We start from the raw sequence: 21745 nt of genomic DNA on the forward strand, positions 1-21745 counted from the left end.
AGCCAAGCTCCAGAAGGGGATGGGGCTCTGAGGATACTGCCAGGAAGTAGAAACGCTAGAAAGGGGGAGGAGCCTCCTGGGGGGCAAAGTTTGAAAAGCCTGGGGCCAGCGCAGTTGGTGGCTCTGGTATAAGGGTTCTCAATGGAATCGTTTTTAGGGCACCCTTTCCCACCCCTGTGTTCCCTTCTTCCCAACATGGGTTGGCCAGAGAAAAGACACTCCCATCTGCTCTCGGACAAAGCCCTAGTGTGAACAAAAGAAAGGGACAGAACTTAGAGGCCTGGAGCCCCTTCCTTGCTCACATGGGAAAACAGGCCTTCCTGGAGACTCCACTGCCTCTCCTAGTTGGCCCAGAGAAGTTACAACAATGACACGCTAAGTGCAGTAACAGGCATGTTAACCCGTGTTCGTCTAACACGTTCGACTCTCATTCAATGACCACTCAAAGCATGTGTCATCATCACCCTTTTTTAGATAAGGAAACTGAGGCTCTAAGAAGTGAAGTCAATTTGCCCAAGTCTTCTGATTCCAGATCCACTTGTCTCCATGGTGCCTGGAACCCAGCTGGGATTAAATCCATTTTTAAAATTTATTTATTTATTGTATTTATTTTTTGATGTTTATTTGTGAGAGAGAGTGCGAGCAAGGGAGGGGCAGAGAGAGAGGGAGAGAGAGGATCCAAAGTGGGCTCTGTGCTGACAGCAGTGAGGTGGATGTGGGGCTCAAACCCACGAACTGTGAGATCATGACCTGAGCTGAAGTTGGACCCTCAACTGACTGAGCCACCCAGGGACCCCAATCCATTTTTTTTTTTTTTATTGAATGAACGAATGAATGAACAAGCAGAGAGGCCCCTTCTCAGAGCTTCCATCCTGGAGGAGAGACGCACGGGCACAGAGAAGCAGGCTCCTTCCTCTGACCACGCATGTGCTTTCAAAGGCTGTCTCCCCAGAAGTAAGCCCTTGAGGGACTCCAGCAGCTGAGCTTAGGCTCTGAAAGCAGGGCAAACACCGGCATGCAAGCCCAGCCCTCACTGGGGCCTCTAGATTCTAAAGCCCTTACTCTCAGAATGAGATCCTGGGGCAACACCAGGAAGGGTATGATGGGACTCCTGACACATTGAGCTCAGATCTGGTGGGGGAAACGTACCCAGAAACAATGAACTTTAATAGAAGGCCAACTGAAACCAGGGCTGGGCAGAGATACAATTGCTGTCTTGCTGCAGGGATCAGGGAAGGCTTCCTGGAGGAGGGCACACTGCAGCATAAGTTGGGAATGTGATTTCACCAGCACCTGCTGAGAGGCCCCCAAGAACAAATCCTACGGATGCTTTCTACTGGTTAACTGGGAGGCCAATCCTTAGCCCTGAGTCCCTGCGCTCCCCTCTTTCACAACGCACACAAGAATGTAATTTCTTTTCCCCCTGCCCTCCTCTCAACTAGAGTGAGCTCCATGAAGAGGGGACCACATCTTCAGCCATCTTTGGATATCGCTGCCAAGAACAAGGAGGGTCCTGAAGATGTGGTATTAGAAGGATGGTGGATGGTGAATTCCTCCTGGACCCAGCCTAGCCCCTAGCCCAAACAGGAGCCCTTCTTTCAGACATTTTACTGCCATCTGCAGGAAACTTGTCATAATAAATCTACAAATCCACAACGACAGAAAGTATGAATGGCGCCCCCTAGAGTTGTACAGTGTACAGCTGTGTGACACTGTCCTGTACCCGGCTTTCCCCCACTCCCCCAGGCTCCCCAGAGCTCCAAGAGATACAGCCTTCTTTCCTCTCCTGTGGTGTTGTGCTCCTTTGCTGGCGTGCCTTCCACAGCACCCCCATTCCTTGTTGCCCCCCACCAATAAGTAAGGGTATCACTATTCCTGTTCACTGACAATAGAGAGCCAGGGGGCTTCGAAGAGGCAAAGTTTCCAAGATCTCTGTCTCTGCCTTTTTCTACAGGCCAGGATCTTGAGACCTCTCCCAGAAGTGACCAGAAGGACTCTCGGGTGAATCTGAGACCAACTCAGGTTTTTAGATTGTCACCTGCAGAAGATTCAGCCTGGCCTGGTTGCCCCACATTGCCTAAGGAAATGGAAATAGCAATGCACCTGGAGTTGGAGGATCTGTAGTTACTGGTGTGCGACTACAGGCAAGGCATGTAAATCCTCTGGGCCTCAGATCCTAACACGTGTCCTACCTAACACACAGTTATTGTGAAATCTCTATGTAAACCAAAACACTGATCAACAGAAACAAGGCTTTCTTGTTAATGGACTATTGTTCTGTTGCAATGTGGCTAGGGTTAAGGAGTTGGGAATAGGGCTGGCAAAGAAGAGAGAGACACGCTGAAGGGAAAAGACGAGGATGGGAAAAATTGGGTTACAGTACGTGTGGAGCCCCTAGAACCTGTTTTGACTTTAGACTGAGGTCAGCAGGTGTCTCAGCTCTGACATGCCTCTCAGTGTGCCACGTGTGATCAGCAGAGGTTCCCCCATCAGGCCTCCCAAGCACAGGACACAGAATGGGGTAGGGGAAGGGGGAGGTCTCTGCATGTGGTGAGACTGATGCAGACACCCCCACTTGGCTTCACACCCAGACCCCGTGAGGAGGAGAAAATTGCTCAGGCCACAGCTGGCTTCCAGGGCAAGACTGACTTCATTTCCTCCCAGGATGAAAGTTCTAACTTCAGAGAGCCTCAGAGCACCCAGGTCTCCCAGACATGCCCTTCCTGCACCTCAAAGGAAGCAATCCCCGCAGAAGTCAGGCTGCCTTCTAAATTACCCTGGTAGAGTCCCCACCACGTTCCAAAATCACAGCAAGATTTCAGCCGGGCCTTGAAGCAGCTGTCCCGCCTCTTCTCTGCTGCTAACGAAACACGCCCAACTGCAGCGCACGAGTTATTTTTAACCATGACAGTCTCCACATTTTCAGCCTCACCAGCCCAGCCCCCTCCTCAAGACAGTCATTTGGCAGGATCAGGTTGAATAGAAGATCAGCATGGATGCCGGAGACACAGCACAGCGCCTGCCACCCCTCTGCTCATCTGACCCAGCAGCATCCTCAGGGACTCTGCCTGGGCCTTAAGCCCCCTCAAGCCCACTCTACTTTTATTCCAGACTTGGGATGTTAAACAGCAGGCAAAACATCCGGTGAGGCCCCTCGGAGCAAGGAGCAGACCGGAAAGGGAAATCATCACAAAAGGGCCTATAAGTATGTATGTGTGGTGGAGGATGGGGCTAGAGGGCATAAGGAAGGAGAAGGAGGCTGCCTTCAGGAGAAGGAGAGAGCTTTGTGGATCCCGAGGACCCTCAGCTGGGGCCTCTCAAGGCTGGAGACAAGTAAAGCCCCTCCTGCATCCTAGAGACAGCTGTGAAACTCCGTGGACTGGCTGATGCCACAGGCCCAAAGGTCTTGAGAAGGACCAAAGACCTTTCTCCAAGGGCTTTCTGTTGCCCACAGAAGGAGTGCAAACTCTCCAGCCAGGTCTCCTCCTTGCAAGTCCACCCTCTGCTAAAACCCTTCCCTCATTATTTGAGCCCACATAACCCTCTCCCTGTCTAGCTTTCCATTACATCCCACTGCCTGTTCCTGGATCACAATCTGTCACATATTCTCCTCGAAACGCTCCTTGCATTCAATCATTCAATGCTGGTTGATCTCCAAACAGACACAAGGCCCCATGCAAGCAGCTGGGGGCAAAAACATGAGCAAGACACGGTCCAGCATTGCTAACAGTCCTGAGGGAGTGGAGGGTTCCCCCGAAAGGGGATAATTGCCATACTGTACAAGGGAACACAGGGGAGGGAAAAGTATGAATACCAGAGCGGAGGAGGGAGCTCTGGATACCTCCGGGGGGCATTGGGGACAGAGGAGGCGGCACTTAAAAGAGGGGGAGGTGGTTCCCAGTGCCTTGCAGAGAAGAAAGCTAAAGCATGGAGGTCTGATCCTGCAAGATGCACACCTCTCGGGATCAAGGTGCAGCTCAATGCGGCAAGGTGCTTAGAGGCAGAGATGGCAAAAGGTGAAGCTCAAGAGGGGCCTGACTTTGAGGGGCCTCTATTCCACAGGCAATGAAGAGCCAAAGAAGGCTTATAAGCAGCTGAGTAACAGGATCAGGTTCTCATGTTAGAACAAAATACTCTTGTTAGTCACATGGAGGAGGGGCGGGACTGGAGGAGGAGAACTGTGAGTCGGAGGTTGGAAGGTCCAGGTGCAAGGTGACACAGCAGGGGCGGGCAGGGGGCACTACTTGAGAGATACAAAAGAAGGAGCAGGACAGGCCTAGGTGATGGAATGAAGCTGGGTGATGTCACTGAACTAGCTGCCAGCACTGCTTTGTCTAGCTTTCCATCCGCACTCTGGCCCCGCTGCCTGTGGAAACATGGAGCACACCCCACGGGGGCAGCCCTGGATGCCCTCGCAGGAAGCAGCAGAGGGAGCACTCTGCAACCCTCCCCTTTCCTGAGCCAGAAACCCGTGCTAAGAGCTTTACATACATTATCTCATCTCATCCTCAAGGCAGCTCTGTACCGGAAGCATTCTTAAGCCGAGGAAAGGGAGGCTCAGACAGGACAAGAGACTTGCCTAGAGCCACACAGCTGGCTGGTAGCAGGGCCACCCGTCCGGCACCTTATCCCTCTGACTTCGAAGCCTGTCCTTGTAACCACTGCCCTGCATGCTCGGCTACTTGGCAAAGGAGAAGCGGACATCTCCTACGGCAGGCGGCCCCAGCCCTCTCCCAGCAGGAAGGCTAAGTGGGTACCACATTTTCAGAAAGCATTGTGAGTGAAACTGCCCTCTCCAAAGACTCAGCCCAAGGAAATAACTCAACAAAAGTCAAGTGTTATTATTCATAAAGATGTTCTCTGCAGCATTGTCTGTTATGGTGAAAAAGTAGAAAGTGAGTAGGATTTTTTAAATCATGAAATGTTATGCAGCCTTTAAAAATGGTAACTGTAAAGCCTAAAGTGTAATATGGAAAATCGTTTGGATAGAAGAGTAAGTGAAACAAGTCCAGATCCAGAATGGTACGTAAGCTAGCTATGAAGGCAACTGCACGGGGACAGAGGCAGAGAAGATGCAAAAATGGAAACAGGTCCCCTGTTAGCACGCAGGGAGGAGCAGTGGCAGATTCTACCCTCTCAAGTTTTTCTTTAAGGTTATGCCATGATCTTTCCAACAACAGGAATGCCGAAGCGGACTCCAGCTGGCTTGTCAGAGTACCCTGAGGAGGACCCCTCCGCCACTCGCCCCCAGCCAGCGGCCCACTCTTGCCTTGCACCCTGCCACCCCACTCACTCGGGCCTCTCTTACCAGCAACTCTGACCACGGCCCGCTCCGCAGGGTCCAGCACCGAGTCCTGGCTCTTCCGCTTTTTCTGCTCATGCAGTGGCAGGTTCCAGGGTAAGGTGTCCCCTGGGGGACATGGAGACAGGCTCCCTGACCTCTCACTCCTGTAAGACCGCTCACTCCGGCAGGACCGCTCACTCCGGCAGGACCGCTCACTGAGCGTTTCTTCATCTGAGGAAGACATTGCCCAGGCAGGGGCTGCAGCAGGGGGGTTGGGCCTGGGAGCCCAGGGAGAGATGATCTGTAGGAGAGAGGAGCGCGGGTGAACAGACGGAACGGGAACGGGTCACATGAGGTACACTGACACTTGGGAAGCAGAGGGTCTAGTCCCAGTTCTGCCCCTGACTTGACCTCTTTACCCCCTGAAGCTCAGTTGCTTCATCTGGAAAATGGGATGATGCTAAACCATGGCAAAACTAATTCACAAGACTTTAGAGAAATCCCCTGACATAATATACCTGAAGATGTTCACAGATCTGAAAATACTCCATAAAAGTTAGCTCCCATTCCTAGTAACCTCTATTATTGTTACTCGGTACATTTGGAGCTTTTAAGACCCATAGATCCAGAGACATGGATTTAAGTTCTACCCTGGGGAAGACATTTAACCTCTTTGAGCCTCAGCATCCTAATCTATAAAATGGGGGTGATGATAGCACCTAAACCTCATAGGGTTGTTTGCAAGGCACAAGGGAGGTAAAGCGCTGAACAGTGCATGGTGTCCAATAAGCACTTAATGAACAGTATCTATTACTGTATTCCTGTTCGACCTACCTCACAGGAATGTTATAAGGATAAAAATGGGGCAGCAGATGGGAAGTATTTTAAAAAAGCGAAGGCACGCTCTCACTAGCAGGCATGAAACAAAGCATGAGCTAGAATAGACAGGAATTTCTCCCATTCCATCTCTGGCACATCTAATAGAAAAAGTACTGAACTTTAAGTAAGACAGACCTGGGGATAAACTCTGGCTTGGCCACTTTACAACTGGTGTGGTCTGGGGCAAGTCACTTCACCTCTCTGGGACTCGGCTGCCTCATCTGCAAAATGGGGTAATTATTTCACCTGAGAGGATGTCTTAAGAACATAGTGAAATGCAAATATAAAACTGGCTGGCACCACACATGGCACATAAGAGGCATTAGATAAAATGTTTGTTTGCTTTTTCCAAGGGCTGTTGTGGAAATAAGTGGCACAGCATGGGGGTGGGGGAGGTGACACAGAAAGTCAGTTTTTCTGGTCAGTTTAGCTAGTGGAGAGATCTGAACGGAAACATAACCACCCTGGGGCCAGCTGGGCTCCACCAGCCAGACTGGGCAGCCGACCCTCAGCAAGGCCAAGCTCACTTCCCAGAACCATCTGCTACCCATGGACCACTACCCCAACAGCCTCATCAGAGCCTGGATGGTGCATGCCTTCAGCTACCACCTCCCTGCAGGACCAAATGCAGCCCGATAACCAGCTCTCTCTTTGGCTCTAGGGTCCAGGGAGGGCAGGAGACTGTCACCTTTCCTTTATGAGGGCTGTCTGGAGACCGTGAGGTGGCCTAAATGGCCAGACACCATGGGTCTCTGGGCACAGCTCCTCCCGGGTTCTGGGAACCTCAGCATGGAGGCAGCAAGGGGCAGAGACAGGCTCCGGGGGTTCCCCACCATAAGCACAGAATGTGAAGAGATAACAAAAGAAACATTAAACGGTGCTGAAGGCCTCTAAGCAACCTCCGGCGGACGAAACAGCCCTGCCAGGGCACCTCCTGTGCCAGCAGCATTTGGGCCCTCTTCCCATGGAACATCAAGAAGGAATCCAGCCACAGAAGGCAGAAAGGAAAGGACCCAGGTCCTGGCACAGCTTTGCCTTTTATCCAGCACCTACCCCCTCCCCGCAATTACTTCTGGTGCCCGCCTCCTACCTCTTACAGCCAGGTCGGGGGCTGAAGCTACTGCCCCCGCCTCGGGGGAAATTCAGGCCGCGCTTCCTTCCCTAGCGTCGGCAGGGGCCAAGAAAACGCCCCTCCTCTCAGGCCACCTGCTTCATCCCAGAACCGCCCATTCCTCCCCAAGACGCCCATTTACTACAAAGGCAGGCTGGTCCCAGACCCCTCCCGGGGAGACCTTCCCTCGTCGCCTCCACCCCGGTCAGTCTGCCGACCCTCCCAAACACCTGTTTGACCTCGGGGCTCTCGCCTCCCCCCTCGGTAACCTGAGTCACTCCATCAACCCTCGATTCACAGGAGAGCGCGCCCACGCCCCCAAACCACTCGGAAGGCCGTAGGCCAGGTGCGCGACGGGAACCTCACCTGCCTGGCGCTCGCCCGCTGCGGCCCCCCCCCCTGCCCCTCTCCCCACCCTACCTCCACCCCTTCCCCGCGGTAGGGGAGGGGCGCGCCCGGGAGCCCGGGGCGCCGCGGGTGGGTCCGCGTGCCCGCCGCGCGCGGCTGACAAAGAGCGGGGCCGCGCCATGCGGACGCGCGACCGAATGCCGAGCGGGCGCCGGGGCCAGTGGTGGAGACCTGAGGCTGGGAAGCGTCCTCCCCGCCCGGCCCTGGCCGCTCCCGCAGCTCTCTCGTCCGCAGGGGAGGGTTCGGCGTCCCATCTTCCCGGAGAACACGCCTCCCTCTGGCCGGGGCAGCGCCCGACGCGGGGAGAGCCCCGCTCCGCGCGTTCGGCGCTCCCCCGCCCCGACCGCTGGGGCTGCAGGTGCGAGGCCCCGGCGGCCGCGATGCCCACGCCTGTCAACCCGCCTTCCCGCTGCCGCCGGCCGCCCGAACTCGGGCGCGGCCGCCCGGCGCATCCAGCACCGCGCCCCGCCGCCGCCGCCGCCGCGCACCCCGCGGACAGGCAGGGAGCCTGCAGCCAGCCCCGCGCCCCGCGCCTTACCCTGGGAGCCCGAGCAGGGGAGACCGGCCGGCGGCGGCAGCAAAGGCGGCGGCGGCGGCGGCGGCGGGGCGCGTCCGGGGCGGGAGCGCAGCGGAGGGGAGCGCCGCGGAGCCGAGGGGAGCGGCTCCCACAATGGCCGAGCTCGCGGCGCCGAGCCCCCCGCCCCCCGCGCCCTAGCGGCAGCGGCTGAAGCGGAGCCGGCGCAGCCGCCCAACTCGCTCCCCCACCCCCGGCGCCGACACCGCCCCCCGCCCCCCGATGCGCGCTCCCCCCGCCCTGCACCCCACCCGCTGCCGCTGCCGTGCTCCCCGCGCGCCCCTGCCCGGCCGCAGCCCGGCGCCCCCTCCGCACTGCCCCCCCGAGTCCTCTTGCGGCCCCCGGGCCTCTCTCTGTGTTCCTCCCCCCCACCCCCCCGCAACTCCTCCCGTGCGGCCGCCGGGTCCCCCGGCCAACTCACACCCCCACATTCCCCGCCCAGTGCTCCCGCGCCCTCTCCGCCCCGGCCCCGCGGCCGCTCGCTGACCCTGGGCTGGTTCACGCTCCCGCCCCTTTGGAGCTCCTCACCGCCGGTCCCCGAGTCGCTGTCCCTCCCTGGCTGCCTGGCTGCCTCTCAGCCGAACCCGGTTCTTGAATGGCCCATTCCCCGGCCTGCCCCCCTTTGCCCGCTTCCCCTAAACCTACATTCTTTCCCTGCTCCTGGGGCTTCTGCTCCCGCTTCCGGAGAGCGCCCAGCCAGTCCACATCCCCGCTGGGCTTCTGGCTCCGAATGTAGGAGGGACCAGAAGGAGGCCCCATCTTCCCCACGGGGTAAAGGGCAGAGGGGAACCAGGCCCCAGGAGGCAACTCAGACAGACTCTTGTTTAGACAGCACCATTTAGAGCCTTAGAAGAGGCTTCACCCACTGAGAAAACGTTTATTGAGCTGCTTCTGCATGCTCCGCCTAGTATTTCGGAAAATAAGAGCCAGGAATGCCTTCAGTGCTTTCATAGTACAGATAAGTGAACATGTTCAGAGAAGGGAGGGTATTTGCCTAAAGTCACTCCACTAGTAACCTGCATAGCAACAGCTACTATTTGGGCGTGCCTCCTGGGGGACCACGCAAGGTGCTTTTCCTGGGTCATGCCATATCTAATCCTCACAATCCTGTTCATTCTTTCAACAGATATAGATATAGATACTGAACGTCTACCATGTGTCAGGCCCTAGGCTCAGTGCTAAGAATACAGTGATGAGCAAGCTGCATCTGGTCCCTGCCCATTGACTCCACTGGGCTTAGCAGTAAAGATAGAGGATATAAATCACAGCGCATCCCTTGAGGCAGCACTATGATCTTCAATTTCTGGATGTAGAAACTGAGACTAGATAATTTACTCAGTCATCTAGAAAGAAAGTAGCCAATCCAGGACTAGAATTCATGTTCTGGGTTCTTTTTCACTGTAAAGGTTAGGAAGATGTGGGTGGGACCAACTTACAGAGGCCCTTGAACTTCCAGCTAAGAAATTTGGTCTAAATTCTATGGTTATGAGCAGCCAAGGGAGGTGGAAAGCAGAAGACTGAAAGTAACCCAGGGACAGACACAAGATGGGTGTGGATGGTTATGCTAGAAGACTATTGCAATAGTCCCAGCAAAAGGTAATGAAGCTCTGATCCCAGAAAGGAACAGTAGGGAGGGGAAGGGGGGGATTTCCACCCACTGAAACCTTCTAAATTTCTGTCTGCATGCATTCTGCCATGTTAAATAAAGGAAAGGAACTACCATTACTAAATTTCTGCTAAATTTCACTAGGCAATGCCCCCGGGGAATTTTGTGTATATTGTCCTGTTAAATCCTCCCCAGAACCCCGTGCAGTAGGTAATTTTATTATTCTCATTTTACAAATAAGGAAACAGAGACTTTGAGAGATTAAAGGACTTGCTGATGCCCACAAAGCAAACTAGTGTTGGGGCTCCGGTTAGAGCCCAGGCCTCTCTCTAAACCTCATGCTGTAGCCTTTGCTCTCTACTGTCTGAAGCCAAGACAAAGAACCAGTCTTTGATTCAGCCAAGCATTCTTTACCTTGGATCACAGGTACTTTTAGACTTCCAGAGAAAGGTCAGGGGTCCACAAGTATAACCTAAAGTGTAGCTGGGCCAGTAGCGCAGGCCCCTGTGTGGGACATCTCTCCACAGAAGCCTGCAGAGGCCTCAGCCCAGGAGAATTCTGCAGCCCGTTTCTAAAGTTCCTGTGGGGATGGGTGAGAAACCGTGAAGCAGAAGCAGAAACACAAATAGCCTTCTCAGTGAGAGAGGAACATGGGTGCCAAGGGGGGGGGGGGGCAAACTGAAAGCGTGGCAAGGGTGCAGGGAGGCTGGGTATGATACTGAGTGTCCGCGGGGGCTGGGACCGGTGGCCCAGGGCTCTATAGACAGGACCAGCAGGGGAGAGTTCATGAGGCAGGGCTGTCTAATCACCTAGGAAACCTGAGGTCCCAGCCTCTCTGACTGGAGAGCATCGAAAGGTTTGCCTCTTCTCAACCTCATTGTCCTTCCCAAATCTGACCACCAGTCCGGTCCTGAATTATTCATGCTGTGGGCTGTGAGAAGGTGGAGCTTCCAGAGGCTTCCGGTCTTAGGACCTAGGACATTCGGTGATATCTCCCCCAGGCTCTAGCTCCAGGAGTGCTGCCCTGGGATTGAGCCGCTGGTAAAATCTGCCAAGGTTTTTGCAGCTGGCAGCTGTCCAGTAACCTTGGGCTACTGGGCTTCAATTCATTTCAGCAATCTTTTATTGAGGAATACTATGTGCCGGGGACAGATCTGTGCTCTGTCGGGAACACAAGTGACTGTGACCAGGTCTTTGTCCTTGAGGGTATGCAGGATAGTAGAGGGAGCAGGCACTTAAAAATTATGCCCTTCTACAATGTTCTCTGGGCCTGAGAAGTGTTCCCCTCCAATGTCCCCCCATTTCACCAATTGAAGGCCTCTGCTAATTCCCTCCAGAAGTTACTGGCCTTGAAACTAGGGAAACTCACACCCCAAACACCTGAGCAGGGTTCTCTCCGTGAAGGGGCATCAAAACAACTTCTTACCAAGGACTATTTGGAGCCCTGAACTAGGCCCCCCGACTGTGGCTTGGGCCCCCAGGTTTCCAGCCACATCAGGAAAATGACACTCACTCTCAAATCCATCCATTCAGCAAACACTAATTAAGCATGCACTCAGCGCCAAGCACCCAGCTTTGTGCTGTGCTGCTGGTTCCAAACCAAAGCACACAGGCATGGACCCCCATTCTCAAGCTGTTCACACTCTAGGTGGGGAGATAGACGAGGGCAATTATACTTTAGCCGATGGTGCGGAGATGGGGGAGGCACAGGGCACCCTGGGAGGGCGCACAGAACGGGAACATGTCCCAGAAGCTTGAGGTCAGGTAATTTTACCAGGATTTTCATCCTTGTCTTTCTAGGTATTAGCTTAAGTGGAAATTCCTCTGGTCATCTGTCTACATGGAAAAAGCTTTACTCTTCCATACTGGCTTTTCTTTCCACTATGATCCTCTATCCCAACCTATTCCTTTGGGCCCTTTCGAATCAGACAGACATCCGATGGAAGGTGGAGGTAAAACATGAGCATAAGCAGAGGCTGGAGCCCTGTGAAGTAATGCTATCTGGAGGAAATAGCGCAGGATCCCCATACAAGGAGGGACTTTGAAGATTTCTAAGCTCTGCCTAGAACATTTTCCTCCCACCTTTCACTGAGTGATTCCTCACATCCATACACTGATGACGTCCAGATTTGTATCCCATCTGTACCTCATCCCAGCTCCAGACTCACATCCAACTGCCTCCTTGACATCCCCATCCCCACCAGGATATCTGATAGGCATCTCAAACTCAACATGTCCCACCTAGAGTCAGTTCTTGATATCTGCCCCTACCACCCACAAAACCCCATCTCTGCCATCTCAGAAAAATGGCTCCACTACCTACGCACTTACTCAAGTCAAAGATCTAGTAGTTACTCTTGATTTTTCTTTCTTTCGTTCTCTTCTACATTAGCAAGGGCTGACAAACTACTTCCATAATGTATCCTGCATTCATCCACTTCCGTCCTTCTATTGTCACCGTGGTCCGTCACTCACCTGGACAACTGCACTAGCCTTCTGAATGGTCTCTCTGTTTCTACTCTTGTTCCCACTCACTCCGGTCCATGAAGCAGCCAAGAGTGAGCCTTTTTAGACATAGATCAGGTTGTCACCTCCCACACAGTTCCACCTTGCACTTAGAACAAAATATAAACTCCTTACAATGGTCCATAATGATCCGGTCTTTGCTTAGACCTAACCTCAAGACCCCTTGTTCACTGGATTCCAACACATCAGATCCTCTTTCTGTACTTCCAACAAGCTCGTCTCATTCCCATCTTAGGGCCTTGCAACGCTGTCTTGGCCGCCTGGAATTCTCTTCTCTAAAATGTTGCATAATTGGTGCCCTTTTCATTATCCAGGACTCAGCTTAAAATTCACCCCCTAGGTTGGGGCGCCTGGGTGGCTCAGTCGGTTGAGCATCCGACTTCAGCTCAGGTCACGATCTCACGGCCTGTGAGTTCGAGCCCCGCGTCGGGCTCTGGGCTGATGGCTCAGAGCCTGGAGCCTGCTTCTGATTCTGTGTCTCCCTCTCTCTCTGCCCCTCCCCCGTTCATGCTCTGTCTCTCTCTGTCCCAAAAATAAATAAACGTTAAAAAAAAAAAAAAAAAACGTTTTAAAAACTCACCCCCTTGGGGTGCCTGACTGACTCAGTCAGAAGAGCATGTGACTCTTGATCCTGGGGTCATGAGTTCGAGCCCCACACTGGGTGTAGAGATTACCTAAATAAATAAATAAATAAATAAATAAATAAATAAATATATAAATAAAGTTAAAAAAAAATTCACCCTCTAAAAAAGGCCTTTTGTGGCCACCCATCTAAAGTAATCACCTTCATGGGGCACCTGGGTGGCTCAGTCAGTTGAGCGTCTGACCCTGGCTCAGGTTATGATCTCACCCCTTGTGGGTTTGTGCCCTGCATTGGGCTCTGTGCTGACAGCTCAGAGCCTGGAGCCTGCTTCGGATTCTGTGTCTCCCTCTCTCTCCCTGCCCCTTCCCCCACTGGTATTCTGTCTCTCTCCCTCTCTCTCTCAAGAATAACTAAATGAAACATGTTAAAATGTCATACAGAAAGTTTTTGAAAAAGCATTTTAAAAATTAAAAAATAAAGTAACCACCTCCTTTATTTTTTTCTTTAATCTGAATAAGGAAGTTTATTTTATCACTGTGAGCAATAGGAGAGAGTGTAAATATGATATAGAGTAACCACCTCCTTTAAATGTTTTTATTTTCTGTGTAACATTTCTTATCTGGCTTCTTTGTTTGCCTGTGTGCCATCTCCCCCACCAGGATGAGGACACTGTGCAGTTCGCCGCCGTATCCCTACGGGGTCTGGCACACGGTATGCTTGCAGTAGACATTTGTTGAATGGATGAAAGCTTGGATGAGTGAATGAATGAATGAATGAATGTAGTGAGAACAGCAGAGGAAGAGACTTACCAGCAGAGAGATCAGTATATACAACGACCTGAAGTTGAGAGAGAGTGTCTAATGCTCAAGAAATTGAAAGAAGCTCAGAATCATTGGCATGAAGAGTGTTAGGGGGTCGGCTGTCCAGAATGAGGCTTGAAAAAGCAGTCAGGAGAAATTACGGAGAATGTTGGGTTTTAGATTCTCTCCCAAGTTCCATGTGAAGCCATCGAGGGTTGGTTGGTTGTTTTGCTTTTTATCTGTTGTTTTTTCAGCTTTATTGAGGTAAAACTGGCAAATGAAATTGTGAGATATTTAAAGTGTACATCATGATGATTTGGTATACATTCACTGTGAAAGCATTCCCTACATCTAGTGAATTAACACATCCATCACCTCACACACGTACACGCACACACACAATATTTGGGGGAGTGAGAACATTTAGGTTCTATTCTCTTAGCAAATTTCAATTATATGAAACAGTTTATCAACTATAGTCACCATATTTTACATTAGATTTTCAGACCTTATTCATTTTGTAGCTGAAAGTTTGTACCTTTTACCAACCCATCCCTATTTCCCCCACCCCCCTGGCAACCACTTTTCTACTCTCTGTTTCTATAATTGTTTGTTTGTTTGTTTGTTTGTTTGTTTAATGCCACATGTAAGCGTAAGTCTTGGTCTTTCTCTGTCTGGCTTATTTCACTTAACATAATGCCTTCAAGGTGCATCCATGTTGTCCAAATGGCAGGATTTCCTTCTTTTCATGGCTGAGTAATATTCTGTTATACATATACAGCACATCTTTAACCGCTCATCTGTTGATGGGCACTTAGGTTGTTTCTATATCTCGGTTGTTGTGAATAAAGTGCAGTGAACATGGGGGCACAGACATCTTTTCAGGATCCTGTTTCCATTTCTGTTGACTATATACCCAGAAGTGGAATTGCTGGATCATATGGTAGTTCTATTTTTAATTTTTTGAGAAACCTATATATTTTTTTCCACAGTGGCTGCACCAATTTATATCATCACCAACAGTGCACAAGGGTTCCCTTTACTCCAGCTCCACACCAACATTTTTTTTTTTTAACATTTACTTATTTTTGAGAGAGAGAGAGAGAGAGAGAGAGAGACAGAGTGAGAGCAGGGGAGGGTCAGAGAGAGAGGGAGACACAGAATCTGAAGCAGGCTCCAGGCTCCAAACTGTCAACACAGAGCCTGATGAAGGGCTCAAATTCATGAACCATGAGATCATGACCTGAGCCGAAGTCGGACACTTAACCAACTGAGCCACGCAGGCACCGCCCCCCCGCCACTTTAAAAAAAAAAAAATTTTTAACGTTTATTTATTTTTGAGAGAGACAGACAGACAGACAGAGTGCCAGCAGGGGAGGAGCAGAGAGAGACACACAGAATCTGAAGCACAACATTTGTTATCTCTGGTCTTTTATTTTTAATAAATTTTTTATGTTTATTTATTTTTGAGAGAGACAGAGACAGTGTGGGCGGGGGAGGTGCAGAGGGAGAGGGAGAGGGAGAGGGAGAGGGGGAATCCCAAGCAGGCTCTGAGCTTTTGGCACAGAGCCCGATGCAGGGCTCAAACTCAGAACACAGTGAGATCATGACCTGAGCTGAAATCACGTGTAGGACGCTTAACCGACTAAGCCATCCAGGCACCCCTGTTATCTCTGGTCTTTTTGTTGATAGTCATACCAATGTTTCAAACAGGGAAGGGGCTTAATCCAAGAGGCATTATGGGAAAAAAATCACTCTGGGTGCTGTGAGAATAGACTATGAGGAGGCTAAATTGAGTGTGAGAAAGCCACTGACAGATGCCAATTAAAACTTGCCAGTTTAAACTTGTCCTGACAAGACTGGACAAGAATGATATTACTGAAGATGGGGAGAGTTATATAGAATCAAAAACCTTTATTTTTATTTAAAAAAAATTTTAACATTTATTTATTTTTGAGAGACAGAGCATGAGTGAAGGAGAAGCAGAGAGAGAGAGGGAGACACAGAATCCGAAGCAGGCTCCAGGCTCTGAGCTGTCAGCACAGAGCCCGACGTGGGGCCCGAACCCACGAACAGTGAGATTATGACCTGAGCCAAATTTGGATGCTCAAACAACCAACTGAGCCACCCAGGCATCCCAAGAATCAAAAACCTTTAGAAGGCATCAATAGGAGCCCCTGGCTTGCTCAGTCAGTGGAGAATGTGATTTTGAGCCCCACACTGTGGTAGAGTTTACTTTTTAAAAAGAGGCATTAATAGGACTTAAGGATGAACTAGATGTGGAGGGTGATGGAAAAGAGGTGCCAAGCATAACTTTCAGATTTCTGACTCCAGCAGATTAATAGTGTCATTTTCTAAGGTTGTACAGAAGGAGGAACAGGTCTGGGGAGAAAGATATTGTGTTCATTTTTAGACATGCTAGCTTTGAAGTACCCTTGGGCTGCCCAGTGGAGATATCCAGGTCTGGAGCTCAGGAAAAAAGGTCAAGGCCAGAACTAGACCGGGGGAGGGGCAGTTGTCTGCATAAGGATAAGGGCAGAAAGTTGAGCATCCACATTGAGCTCACCTAGGGCAAGTGTGACAGGTGAGGAGAGAGGAAGACAGAGCCCTGAGCTGTATCAACACTGGACCCTAAGAGGTAGGAGAAAACTGTCATGGGACAATGAGGGCAGATGCTTTCAGTCAGAAGGAAGTGGCTGAAAAGTTGAGCATGGAAAGGGATGAAAATGATGGTGCCTAAGGCAGTCGGTGATACGCTTTTCCTCTGGCCACAGGGCCTGGTTTTGGCATGGCCCTGTGGCCACTTCAGGCCAGAGAGACACGAAGAAGATTGGTGAAGAAGATTCCTTACTCCTGTGGCACCTGGGTGGCTCAGTTGTTTGAGCGTCCATCTCTTGATTTCAGCTCAGGTAATGATCTCAGGGTTGTGAGATCAAGCCCTGAGTTGGGCTCTGCACTGAGCCTGGAGCCTACTTAAGATTCTCTCTCTCTCTCTCTCTCTCTCTCTCTCTCTCTCTCTAAGAAAATAAAACCAGGGGTGCCTCGGTGGCTCAGTCAGTTAAGCGTCTGACTCTTGATTTCAGCTCAGGTCATGATCTCATGGGCTTGTGGGTTTGAGCCCTATGATGGGCTCTGTGCTGACAGTGCACAGCCTACTTGAGATTCTATCTCTCTCTTCCCCTCCCCCACTTGCTCACTCTCTCACTCTCTTTCTCTCTCTCTCTCTCAAAATAAATAAATAAACTTAAAAAAAAATAGGAGTGGGGCACCTGGTGGCTCAGTCGGTTAAGCCACCAACTTCGGCTCAGGTCATGATCTCGCCGTTAGTGAGTTCAAGCCCCGCATCAGGCCCTGTGCTGACAGCTCAGAGCCTGGAGCCTGTTTCGGATTCTGTGTCTCCCTCTCTCTCTGCCCCTCCCCTTCTTGTGCTCTCAAAAATGAATAAATGTTAAAAAAAAAAAAATAGGGGTGCCTGGGTGGTTTAGTTGGTTAAGCATCGTACTTCACCTCAGGTCATGATCTCGTGGCTCGCGGGTTCAAGCTCGCGTCAGGCTCTGTGTTGACAGCTCGGAGACTGGAGCCTGCTTCAGATTCTGTGTCTCCCTCTCTCTCTGCCCCTCCCCCGCTCATGCTGTCTCTCTCTCCCTCTCAAAAATAAATAAAAGATTTAAAAAAATAAAAAATAAAAAAAAAACAAAAACAAAACAAAACCCCCTTCATCTTGGGGAAAAAAAAAAAAGATTCCTTACTCTCAAGAGAGTCGCCAGGAGACACCTCGGCTATCACTCTTCTTGTTATTGTCATCATTGTCATTTCAGTTAGTTGGCTCAAGACACTTTTGGCTTTAGCAATACTGAAATTAATTAAGTAAGTAGTTATTGGGAGCCAACTGTTATTAGAGCTGGGGACACAGTGATAAGACAGAGGAGGTATCTGTTGCCCACAAAACTTAAATTCTAGTAGGGGAGACAGACATTAAACAAAGAACTAGATTTCAGCGTGCTACAGTTATTAATAAGTGCCAGGAAGAAGAATAAGGTAGAAAGGAGCATAGGACCATGGGAGCTGCTATTTTAGATAGGGCAGGGTGGTCAGGAAAAGCCTCACTTGAGGAGGTGATCTTGGAGAAGAGACCTGGAGAGAGGAAGGGAGGCAGGCCTGTGAGCATCTAGAGTGGTACTCTCCAACCAAAATGGGATACAAGTCAAAGGTGTAATGTTAAATTTTCCAGAAGCCACATTAAGAAAAGTAAAAAAAAGGTGGGGCGCCTGGGTGGTTCGGTCGGTTAAGCATCCAGCTCTTGGTTTCAGCTCAGGTCATGATCTCATGGTTCGTGAGTTTGAGCCCAACATCAGGCTCTGTGCTGACACCTGAGAGCCCGGAGCCTGCTTCGGATTCTGTGTCTCCCTCTGTCTGCCCCTCTCCTGCTCACACTGTCTCTCTCTCTCTCTCTCTCAAAAAGAAATAAACATTTAAAAATTTTGAAAAAAAAAGAAAGAAAAGTAAAAAAGGCAAAGATCACTGGTTGCCAGAAGGTATGGGGGAGGGAGGGATGGATAGGCAGAGCACAGAGCATTTTTAGGGCAGTGTTTTGAATGGTGAATAAATGTCATTATGCATTTGTCAAAACCCATCGAATGTACAATGCTAAAAGTGAACCTTAATATAAACTGTGGACTTCAGATGATAATGATGTACTTGTGGAAGTCTATTGATGGCAACAGAGGTACCACTGTGGTGCAACATGATGGTGGCTGGGGAGGTTGTGTGTTTATGGGGCAGGAGGTATATGAAAACTCTTGTACTTGCCTATCAGTTTGTCTGTGACCCAAAATTTTCCCTAAAAAATAAAGTCTACTGGGGTGCCTGAGTGGCTCAATCGGTTAAACGTCCGACTTCAGCTCAGGTCATGATCCCGTGGTTTGTGAGTTCAAGCCCCGCATCGGGCTCTGTGCTGACAGCTCGGAGCCTGGAGCCTGCTTCAGATTCTATGTCTTCCTCTCTCTCTGCCCCTCTCTGCTCGAACTCTGTCTCTCTCTCTCTCAAAAATAAATAAACATTTAAAAATAAAATGAAATAAAGTCTATTTAAGTAGAGAGAAACAGGTGAAATTAATTTGAATAATATATTACAAACAGTGGCATAGTCAGTCCTCACAACAATCCTGTACATCTAACATATACAAAATATTATCATTTCAAAATGTAATTAGCATAAAAAATTGATTAGATAGTTTCAATATCTTTTAAGTTTATTTATTATTTTGAGAGAGAGTGTGAGCAGAGGAGGCTCAGAGAGAGAGGGAGAGAGAGACAGAGAGAGAGAGAGAGACAGAGAGAGAGAATCCCAAGAAGGCTCCACTCTGTCAGTGCAAAGCCTGACCTGGGGCTTGAACTCACAAATCGTGAGATCATGACCTGAGCCAGACGCTTAACCAACTGAGCCACTCAGGTGCCCCAGTATTTCAACATCTTTTTGGTGAACTAGGTCCTCAAAACTCCCATGTGCATTTTACACTCACAGCACATCTCAATTTGGAGCAGCCACATGTGGCTGGTAGTTTCCAAATTGGGCAATGCAGAGGCAGAACGTTTCAAGCAAAGGAAACAGTAAGTGCAAGAGTGCTGAGGCAAGAATAAGTTTTGCTGTGTTTGAGCAGAGCCAGCAGGCATGGGAAGGAGCGAGGGGTGAGTGGGCGGAACACGGGATGAGGCTGGTTGGAGAGAAGGGCAGGAGCTGGGGCAGGAGCTGGGGCAGGGCGGGGTGGGGGGTGGTTAGCCTTGGATTAAGCAGTCTGGAATTGTTCTAAGTGTGATCAGGAAAGCACTGAGGCGCTCTGAGCAGGGAACATGGCAAGTCCTTTGTGACATGAAATGCAGTGCACATGTTCCTTATCATTATACTGTTTCTAATTATAGGAGAGGCAGTGCGGGGCCCTGGATCCCTCTAATGCTGCAGGGGGAAGCCAGCTATCTCTCTCCCAATTTCACATTTGCAGACCAGAGGCCCAGAGACAAAGAGTGCTCGCACCGGGATGCATAGCACGTCTTTTCTTGTTATTGGTGATTGGATGTAAACAGGCTCAGCAGACTTTTGCGGGTAGAAGCCTGGCTGGAGGGAGTTGAGAGGGAGATGGAGAGGTTTGGCAGTGAAGGGAAGGAGAAATGATAGGGTGGGAACTGGAAGGATGTGGAGTCTGTTCGCTTGTTTGTTTTTGAGCAGAGAAAGATTTGGACATGATTGCAAACTGATCTGAAAGCAGGAGTAGAGAGGGAGAGGTTGGGAAGAATACCCTGGAAGAGGGTTCCAGATAGGGTGGGGCTCCTGAAGACATGGCAGGCACTGGCTGTGGAGTGGAGGAAAGCTAGGTGGTGATGTAGGTAGGCCTGGGGACTTGGTGGCACCAGGCTCAGCTGCCTCTGTGCCCGCCTTCCACAGCCCTTGACCCTTTGCCATCTGGATTCCTGGGACCTGCGTGCTGCCTCGGTCCCGAAGCCCACTCTCTGCTAATCACTCTCAGCGCACCCCCCCCCCCCCCAGACCAGAGATGATCCTGGCAGGGCTGCTGCTGACCATCTGCCACTTTCATTCTCCTGTGCCCTGTGCCCTGGTTAGGGACTGCTGCTTAGAGCCTTCTTCTTTATCCTTCCATTCTATGGTCCCAGTTCTACCCTCCAAGCAAGACCTTTGCATGAGTCTCCTTTTTTTTTTTTTTAATATTTATCTATTTAAGTAACCTCTACACCCAACGTGGGGCTCGAACTCACAACCCCGAGATCAAGAGTCGCAGGCTCTTCCAACTGAGTCAGCCAGGCACCCCAGCGAGTCTCCTGGTTCTGACATCCAAAACTCAAACATCTACCATCTGCGGAACCTTCCCTGTTTAAGCATGGTTCTGCTTGCTTCACAAATGTGTATTCAGTCCTTATGACTCTACAAGGTATGTGCTGTCAGAATCTCATTTTACAGGTGAGGAAATTAGGGCTCAGAATGGATAAACGTCTTGGGCAAGTCTTACGGCCAGTAAGCACCAGAGGGACGATTTGCCCCCAGTCTGTACACTCTACAAACTGACCTCATTCTATGATGCCACACTGTCTTTTAGGTGTCAGAAAGAGCTGCTGTCCTGGAGGTCTTTTCTCATTTGGGCAGTAGGCTATGGGCATAAGCAGCAGAATGTGGGGCTCAGCTGTGGGGACAGGTAGAGAAGGTAAGTTCTGTGCCAGCAAGGACTTGTGTCTCTTTGATCACTGCTATACCCCTGTCCCCAGAATAGCATCTGACATAAAATAGGATGCAATAAATATTTATTGAACAAATGGATGCCTGAATGAACTCTAGCCTTTGAGAGGGCTGGTCAAAACCCAACCAGAGATGAAATCAGGCAAGAATACAAAGCAGGGAACAAGTGCCCAGAACTGGCTAAGGTACAGCTTGATTATAGGAGAAAGACAAAAGTCCAGGATTCAAGTTCAGGGCTTCTTTCCTAAACCACTTGAAGAGATCTTGTAAACTGAGCCTAAACCGATCAAGACACTGCATTTCTTTGCCACAGTAAGCAATTCAGAGAAAAACAAAGAGCTGCTTTATTCTTTATAAATTACTGTATATAATTTCATCATATGGATGTATCATAATTTCACTAGTATCCTAATGAGGGACTTTCAGGTGATTTAGAATCTTTTGCTATTACAAAAATGCTGCCAGGAATAACTGTGTACAAATGTCAATTCTCACAGATACATCATATCTGAAATATAAATTTCAAGAAGTGAAATCCCTGAGTCAAAAGGTATATGCACTTGTAATTTTCATAGGTAACTGTCAAATTGCCCACCATTAAGGTTGTAACTGAAAACTCCCTTCTGAAGTGTGTGAGAAGATGTGCTTACAATATTCTGGCCAAAACAATATCACCGAAATGTTTTATCCTTGATAGTCTGACGGGTGAAAAATGAAATGCCAGTCCAGTTT

The 21745-nt window shown here is 50.2% G+C and overlaps 1 protein-coding gene across 23 annotated transcripts in view; it reads right to left on the bottom strand.

Annotated features, from left to right (window-relative positions):
* Positions 1–5573, bottom strand: part of MACF1 (microtubule actin crosslinking factor 1) — a 330331-nt gene extending 324758 nt beyond the window's left edge. For 8 of the 23 annotated variants that reach the window (XM_060623642.3, XM_060623631.3, XM_060623628.3 and 5 more), the window contains exon 1: positions 5309–5573. In XM_060623642.3, coding sequence (XP_060479625.3) covers positions 5309–5528 — 220 coding nt within the window. In that variant the 5' untranslated portion in view covers positions 5529–5573. The remainder of the gene's footprint in view (positions 1–5308) is intronic. The other 15 variants (XM_060623650.3, XM_060623649.3, XM_060623654.3 and 12 more) reach the window with 4 other exon arrangements.
* Between the last annotated feature and the right edge of the window lie 16172 nt (positions 5574–21745).

Source organism: Panthera onca, chromosome C1 (assembly GCF_046562875.1).
Source record: "Panthera onca isolate mPanOnc1 chromosome C1, mPanOnc1 haplotype 2, whole genome shotgun sequence".
NCBI classification, from domain to species: Eukaryota; Metazoa; Chordata; class Mammalia; order Carnivora; family Felidae; genus Panthera; species Panthera onca.